General features: G+C 36.8%; 1 protein-coding gene across 1 annotated transcript; it reads right to left on the bottom strand.

Annotated features, from left to right (window-relative positions):
* Nucleotides 1–2,275: 2,275 nt before the first annotated feature.
* On the bottom strand, nucleotides 2,276–8,490 carry LOC131253344 (mitochondrial succinate-fumarate transporter 1). Its single transcript, XM_058254314.1, has 2 exons — nucleotides 8,006–8,490; nucleotides 2,276–2,886 (listed from the first exon to the last, which is right to left on the bottom strand). Exons 1-2 carry the CDS (start codon nucleotides 8,429–8,431, stop codon nucleotides 2,350–2,352), a joined length of 963 nt encoding a protein of 320 aa, XP_058110297.1. The 5' UTR covers nucleotides 8,432–8,490; the 3' UTR covers nucleotides 2,276–2,349.
* Nucleotides 8,491–8,782: the final 292 nt, after the last annotated feature.

Below are 8,782 nucleotides of genomic sequence, written 5' to 3'. Positions count from 1 at the left end.
GGGACTCCTATTTATAATTGGGAAATCTCAGCTTTTGCACCGACTTGGAATAGTCCGGAAACCGTCTCAAATTTACGTAGTCCGCGCACAATTTGCGTGACCTTCGACTAGTCAAACTAAAGCTCAGGCTAGTCGAAGGGCACTTCGACTAGTCAAACCTGTCCTCCAACTGGTCGAATTTCTCGGAAATTCCAGAATACATTGTTGTTGGACTTTCACCTAAACTTTCTTGGGCTAGTTGAATTTCCTCAGATTTAAGACATTTGTTAACAACACATACTACGCATTGGCAACTTAGTTGATGGACAATTTCGATGAGGTCGAAATCAGGCACGTGACTCAAGAGCACACTATTAATTCCAACGAGATGACACAACTAATGGCTTGATTCCAAATTGCCCAAGGGATGAGAAAACTATTACCATACAAAGAAAGTCTTTACCTTTGGTCTTTCAGAGAAAACTAACCTTAGAAATCAGTTCAGCCAAGATAGATGAAGATGATTGGAGGATTCCAATTATGAACCATCTTCCTCGAGCCAAGACCAATCAATATATTAGAAATATATTAGAAGAACGAATTTAAATTATGTTATAATAGTCCAAGCCGTTGGCATTCTGTTAGGGACATGATTTGGATGCTCCAGAAGTCACTTTTAGTTACCGGTGAAGTAGGTTTTTCCATATACAGTGAGATGTCTACAACATCCCAGTTCAAACAGTTTCTTGTGGTGTGGCCCACTTAGAAGTTGCCTGATTTCTAAAATCATGTCTTTAATATGAACCGGCACAATAGATGAACCGAGCAAATTTCACGCGCGTATCACATTGGGCTCCATTGAGCTTGTTCTTGCACGGGCTCCCTTATCATCTTCACGTCCTTTCACATGGATGTTAGACCTGTATATACACATGCTGACAAACATGCCAATATGGAATACGTGTGTGATGGGGCCATTCAAGTCCACACATAAAAAAGCAAAGACCATTGGATATGGAAAAACCACTCATGGATGGTACATAAAATTACCAAAATTGAATAACCACGGCCACTCATGAAAGATATGTACACAAAGCCAGATGGGGGCCATTAGATCAACAACTAAAATTAACAATATAAACGTATAAGCTGGTTTGGATGCCATTAATTCATAACCATCCATAACTATCCATCTAGACACCATTGATTTGATTCATAACCTTCCATTGGTTTATTTGTACTAGTTCACTACATTTGTTCAAATTTCACACGTGCGCAATACCCAGTCCACTCGTAATTTTGATCCCCGCAATTTATAATTTGTAGTTAGAAGTTAGGTTTGATCATGAGAAATAGTAGGCCACGCTTAGTGTTTTCAATTTGAACCCTTGTTAAAAAACAAATAGCCTATTGTGATTTCCTAATCACAGGCCATGCAAATGCAAATAATACCATTTCCACGAATCACTATTACCAACAATAGTAATTGAAATATTCAAGTCACCCAAACACCGATCCCTTTGGGAACTTGATGAATTGTTACAATGATCTCTGTTGTTTTACACTCGACATGCTGAAACAACATCTTTTACATAACTAAGAATGATGAAATCATCATGCAAGCAAATCGAGATTCATGTTACCATAGTTAAGAGGTTGCATGAAAAGAGTCGAGCACTTCATTTTGGTCCCTACTTTATATTGCTCATTTCAATCTTGATGCATGTTCTTCTCACTGTATTATTATTTGTATGTGCATGAATTGAAAACACCTTTGACCCTGTTTGGTATGCAACTAATTTTTTTTTTTAAATCTCATTTTAGTTGAAGTACTTGATCTCTAATAAATAATGAGTTACATGTTAACAATAGCTATGTATTAGAGATTAAGATCACTAATACATAATTACTGTTAACAAAAATGAGATGAATTCAGCATTTACAAAACAGTCCCTTGGTTTTTAAGGTAGGCTCAACAATAGCCACATCCTTCAACTGGAAAAACAAAAAAAGAAAAAGAAAAAAGAAGCCAATCATAACATCATGGTCCATCCACTGTAAGGCACATCACAGTGGATGGGCTGACCGTGCGACAGAGAGTTCTTTTTTCCAAGGCCCTGTCCCCATTAGACAACTTAGCTTTTAAAACAGTGTATTAAAGCACATCAATGGTACTGGCAACAACAACAACAAAAAACCGCCAAACTAGCTTGGGTCTTCCTTCCTACACCTTCCCTTTTGATCGCTGACATGAAAGAATTAGAGGCACCAATGCATGTAAAAATGAAGAAAAGAAAATAAAAAATAATATATATATATATATATGGGTTTTGTGCTTGAATTTGAATGAGCACAAGCAATCAATGTTAGTTATATGAGTGCGTTATGAATGTATCTTCTCTCATAGAAGCCCATCACCTGATCAGCCACAGCCCACATGATCGCCTGGCCAGGAGGAATCCTCATGAGCCTAGGCAGCAGCCCCTTCCACAAAGCAACCAAGCCCTCCTCTGCAAATATCGTCCTGATTGCATGGACCATACCCTTGTACTTAACATCGCCACCTGAGCGGCTCTGGGCCATCAGCCTTGTCTTGACAACATCAAATGGGCCCGTGCACACAGGGCCGGCAGTCCCTGCCAGGAACCCAGATACCATTGACTGCCATGGCTGGAGGACTTTCCCGTCACCTTCCTGTTTCTTCCATAGGAAGCCGTCAAATGCATTTTTAGCTGTGAACATAGCAGCTTGGTTTGTACCATTCCGCATCACAGTAGGTGCCGCCCCAGCCCAGAGTCCAAGGATGCCTTCTTCACGAATAATCACGCGTGCACAATGTATGGGGCCCTTGTACTTCAAAAGCTCCGTACTTAGTCCCTTCTGTTGTTGCAATCTAATCTTCACCACCTGCAATCATTGCACCATACCACAGAGTACATGAGAAAATTATGCTTTCAAGTGCATAAATGACATAGGTATTGTGGGTATTATAATTGGGGTTGGGCTTTGGCTTTAGTTGCAAGCATGACTATTTTGAACCAAACAACTATTTGTTTTGTATCAATAATCAGATACTATCATTAATTAATATCACCTATAAACAATGTTGTTAAAATCGTTCGATTTGAATCATATTGTACATATGTACGATCTGAATTGTACATACAAATCGTAAAATGGGTATTATCGTATGATTTTATCGTGATACGTACTATTCGATATTCTTTGCAAAAAAAAAAAAGAAAAGACGATGTCGGGTCCAAAATTCGATTTTATTTTTAGATTTTTTACAAAATTTTTAGGGCTTTTGATTTTAAAAGCTATTTAGGCCCCAAACACATTAGAATAACACATATTTTGCTACCTTTGAGAGATTTCGAGGACTTTTAGAGGTTGTGGACCATAGGAAACCTAAAAAAAGAAATCAACATATCTTTTTCGTCGCTCAACAGAATCGAAAGCCGCTTGTTGTGTTCGATTTCTTTGTTAAAATAGGTAAGAATACATATAAAATATGCATTTATTCTTTTCTATCTAATTTCTTTCATATATTGATGTAAATATGCATTTTTCGGGAAAAATAAAATAAAAATAGTATATTTCGAGTTTTTTCAATTTTTTTTCGGTTTTTTACAATTTTTGTTTAGGGCTTCTATGTTTAAAAATTATTTATGCCCCACATACATTATAATATCACCTCTTTTCTTTCTTTTAATAATACAAGACATTGACAATGAATCAATGATACATTTAGTATACATTTTATCACAATTTTAGATTAAATTAACTTTTTTTTTCATATTCGTGACAAAATGGATGATTGACGTGTTTTATTTATTTTCAATTTTTATATTTTTATGACTTTTGTTTTAAATATGAAAATATCTTGCAATCGACGATACAATTCAAACCCCTTTATGATTTATGATACGATAGCGATTATGACAACATTGCTTATAAATATCACTCGTTGATCAACTTACCTATAAGAAAATTACCAAAAATTTGTAGTTAATAGACTTTACCAGATTTTGAGCCGAGTCTGTCAGAAATCGAATTCACAACAAATTATAAAGAATGCAAGCATTTCACTTGCATTAAAAACTGCTTTTATTTTTTATTTTTTATTTTCATAGATGCAATGAGATTAATATTAACCACCAAGCAAAATAATTTATAGTTATATTTATTTATACATCGAGTTGAGTCGGGTAAAGATCATTTGAGTCTTTGAAGCCACCTGACATGGTAGGACATCAAGTAGAGATGGGTTTTTGGGCTTAAGTTGCACCCCTCACATGGGGTTTTACTTACATGCCATTACACAGAATTGTTGTTGTTGATTCAATTCACAACTAAATGATTTTTATTTAAGATCATATCACCATCACTTTTATTTAATAATTAACGTAATTTAGGATCTCAAGGCACAATAACAGATCTCCAACATTAGGTCAACAAGTTGGACAAAGACATTTCTAGCACAAATTGCATCGTCTCGAAGTCTTCAACATTTTGGATGGGGCAAATATTGGATTTAATGTATTAATTGCGGCAGTCGTCACTGGTATGATTATAGCATCTTGGTATCAATGTTTTAAATAGCTACGCTGTTTAGCGTATTTTAACCTTAATGCTACATAGCTCATGAATAGCTTAAGTCACGTGTAGCCTATGCTATATGATAATTTGCATATGCTACACGCTATATAGACTACGCTATATGCTACATAGCTCACATTATGAGTTATTTTCGCTTCAAGATTAAAATTAATTAATTTGTTCAATGATTTGTTACATTTTAATATTTTCAATAAAAGTTAGTTAATCTTTTCAATGCTTTTAGCCTTTTAGTAAAAGAATATAAGTAACAATATTAAATCAATTTCATTGCTATTTCTTTACCTTTATACTTAATCATTGCCCTTTCCTATTACTTTAGGTTGCGTTCGGTTGCACCAAATATTATGAAATTTTATTAACTTTCATTATTAATCATTATAATTTGGTGTTGAATATCATGAATTGGCGTAACCAAGCACAACCTTAATTAAAAATCTAGTAGTGTGTAGCTTATGCCTCACGCTTCAAAGGGGTAAACGCTATGCTATACGCTATTTGCTATTTAAAACACTGCTTGGCATAAGGAAAACTATATAGTAGAAGATGCAAAACAACATTGACAAGATTGGTTAGACACAATCCGCACATGCAATTATTTATGATCTGGGGTACACATGTTGTGATTATGTTTCTATGCGTAAAGAGACTTTTTTTTTTTTGTCTGCAAGACATTATAAAAGAGAAATGTGACATGCATGGTACATTTGGAGTATCTTTGGAAGAAGAATGAGTGATATTTCTACATGTAGATTCAGGTCAAGAATCGTGTGCTACAACATCATTTCAATCATTCAGGTAAAACAATTAGCCACCACTTCAATAAAGTACTTGACATAATCATCAAACTACATCATGACTTTTTTAAACCACCAGGTATTGGTGTGCCTCTTGAAATAATGAACAATATGAGGTTTTTACCGTATTTTCAAGTTAGTGCATGTCTTTTCTATTTCATAATTACCTTCTTTTAAAAATAAACTAATACAATAACTTGTAGGATTTAAATTTTTTAGGGCTATATTGGAGTCGTAGATGGCACACATTCCAGCAATGGTCCCCTTAAAAAAGCAAGCCAAGAAGTAATGAAAAAGGATTCGTTTTCCAAAATGTATTGCCAAGTTGCTCTTTTAGTTTAAAATTTCAATACGTTTATGTTGGGTGGGAATGGTCAGCTACAAATTAACAAGCTCATTGTTCCGAAAGGAATTTACTGACTAATACTAATATGTAATAAATAAATGAGTAATATTTAATATTTAATAATATCTACTCTATGCTCCTTGTAGGTAAATATTACCTAGTAGATGTTAACTTTCCAAACACCGTTGGTTTCCTAGCATCCTTTTGTGGGGTATGATGTCATCTTAAGAAATTTAGGCAAGGTTGTTAACTTGGGGATATGGAGTTGTTTAATCTTTGGCATTCGTTATTACAAAACATTATAGAACATTTCCTTGGAGTATTGAAAGCATGATTTCATATATTGAAGACAATCGCATCTTATCCATTACTTACACAAGTGAGGATAGTAGTTTGCATGTTGTATCTTATATAATCATATTGTGAACGAAAATCAAGGTATTAACCTTGAGTTAGAAATAATAAATGAAGACAATGAGGAGGAACAGGATAGTGGTTAGGATGAAGATGTCTATAGGCATGCAAAAAAGAAAAAAGGATGGCAATGACGACTTGGATGAAAGTGTCGAAGAAGGGCTAGACCAAGCTAGTATACTATTGAGAGCAAAATAGCAAGAGCCAGGAAGGAGAGACCAAGATGGAACAAGTTTAGGTAAAGCATCATAAAAGCAAATATGGGACAGCTGGGATCTTGGACAATGTGCCGAATGATTGTATTCCAATATCTTTTTTCATTATGAGTGGAATATTGATTATGTTGTATTGAGTGATTATTTTTCGAATATCAATACATAGTTTTTTAGGGACGTCTCAATATTTGAATAAGATGTTATCTTCTCTTGCTTGCAAGTAATTCTTTCTCATGTTTTATCTTGCCTCTATGTGTTAATATTTAGGGGCCAAGAACAATCATGGTTTTAGGGCTACTATAATGAATGTGATAGCAAAGGTGGTGGGAGAGATGTTCCACATCCCTGTATATGTAGATGATTGCAAACATTTCCAATTTCCGAAGGAAGCATTAAATAAAAATGGATTTCGTTGGAATGGGGAATATAAGTTCATAACTACAAATGAAGAAGTTTGGAAAGAATTTATCAAGGTCAGTTAAAAAAAATCCCATATCCTTCACATTCTTTAGTATTCCCAATATAGAATTTATTGTGAAGAAAATTTAATATCTGATCTCTTTCTTTCCACGGTCACACCTTGGTGCTAGTAAAATAAAATTAAAAAAAACAAGCCATTTCCACTCTATATTAGGAAACATGTCAAACACTAGTGTTGGATTTGCAGAAGAGACCCCACCATATCAAACAATGGAATTGATAGTCCATTATCCCCATTGCCCTTTGGAGTATTATGATCATATACACCATTTGAACAATGACTTCTCATAGGAGACATATTAGTAGGCTGAACAAGTCGGAGGAAGTGCTCCTTCAAATGTAGGAACATCAACTCCAAGATAGGCAAAGAAAAACAAGTCAACTCCTCATGGGGGTGCGATGCAAAGACTAGACCACATTTGCGACACAATCGACAAATATAATAAAAATGAAATGCAATTATCGGGAAAGGGTGTGGGAGGAGTTGCAATATGGCCACAATATGGATGGGCTTTATAGATTTACAACATATGCCAAGTGTATGGTGGATGATTGACCTCTGATTTTCTATTATACTGTCCATTTGATAGGCATGTTCATCCAATCGGTGTGATTTTCAGGCTATGTTCCATCCACAATATGGCCACAATTTAGATAGGCTCAATTGACTAACACATAGACCAAGCGTATGGTGGATGATTTGTGCATATGAGTTTTGACCTGATGATTAGGTGATCCAGACCATAGATCTGACCGGCCACCGAGTGAATGGACCAGAAGAACCAAAAAAAAGGAAACCATCACAACTTGATCCACGGTCTCCAAATAAAATGCTAACAAGAAAATGCCGCAATTTTCCAAATTCAATGCTCAGGAAAAAGGGGGGAAAAAGAGAACAAGAAGACTAAAGGCTCAATGGCTAGGATCCTCCACTCTGATATATCTTGAGGATTCATGCCAATCAGCAGTGAATCCCATCAGATCAACAGTCTGGATAACAGAATTTCATTGTAGCAACCTAAATTCCGATTTGAGCATCCAAACACCAAAAAAGAGACATCTCACAATTCTCACATGCAGAATTGAGAAACCACTAAAAAATAGAAAAACAATCAACATCAAGAAAAATTAAAGAAACCCAAATGAGAAAATACCTCAAAGGGGGTGACAATGACGAGAGCCTCGAGGACGCCAGCTCCGAAGCCAGACATCATGCGGCCGCGATTGGAGAGATGGCCGGTGTGGGAGTCCTTGAAGGCAGATTGGAAAATGGCGTTGGAGCCCATGCGGAGGGCATACTTTAGGGTAAGGTGGGTGGCGAAGGGGGTGAGGCCCTTCCAGAGGGCGCGGAGACCCTCCGTGCGAATGACGGTGCTCCCGCAGTGTACTATGCCTTTGTAAGTATTGGTGCGGTCGAGCTGTAGGCGAGTCTTGATAACGTCGATTGGCTGAAGGCAGCTCGCCTCCACGATTCCACCTATCGACCCTGAAAACGCTTTCATGTACGGTGGGATGCTCGCTCTTCCCTTGCTCTGCCCACCACCACCACCATCATGATGTTGATGTTCCTTCTCTTTCATTCTCACTCTCTCTCTCTCTCTCTCTCTCTCTCTCTCTCTCTCTCTCTCCCTCGGTTTAATTGTTGGAAGAAGAGAGGGCGAATCAGAATGAGAATGAGAGGTGGCTCCTTTGATTTGAAGAGATTACACCATGTGCCATACACCACCGACCTCGGAGGTGTGTTGACGTCACAAAGTTATGTGGGACCCACCGGCTACTCCCCTGCCACCAGCCCGGTGGCTGGTGTTCGGTGCTCCGTGGACCCCAACATGATGTATGTGTTTCATCCATTACGTTTCATCCATGTTTTTACAGATCATTTTAAAGTTAATGCCAAACATTAGGGGATATAATTCTCACGTTGACCACAC

Source organism: Magnolia sinica, chromosome 8, assembly GCF_029962835.1.
Source record: "Magnolia sinica isolate HGM2019 chromosome 8, MsV1, whole genome shotgun sequence".
In the NCBI taxonomy this organism is placed as follows: domain Eukaryota; kingdom Viridiplantae; phylum Streptophyta; class Magnoliopsida; order Magnoliales; family Magnoliaceae; genus Magnolia; species Magnolia sinica.
Note: the sequence above shows the minus strand (reverse complement) of the source record. Positions and strands in the feature narration are given on the sequence as shown.

Excerpts from the sequence above, each read along its gene's own strand:
- LOC131253344 (XM_058254314.1), bottom strand. The coding sequence starts at position 8,431 with ATGAAAGAGAAGGAACATCAACATCATGATGGTGGTGGTGGTGGGCAG. Across the intron at positions 2,887-8,005 it reads TCATTGTCACCCCCTTTGAG|GTGGTGAAGATTAGATTGCA; the intron begins GTATTTTCTCAT and ends CAATGATTGCAG.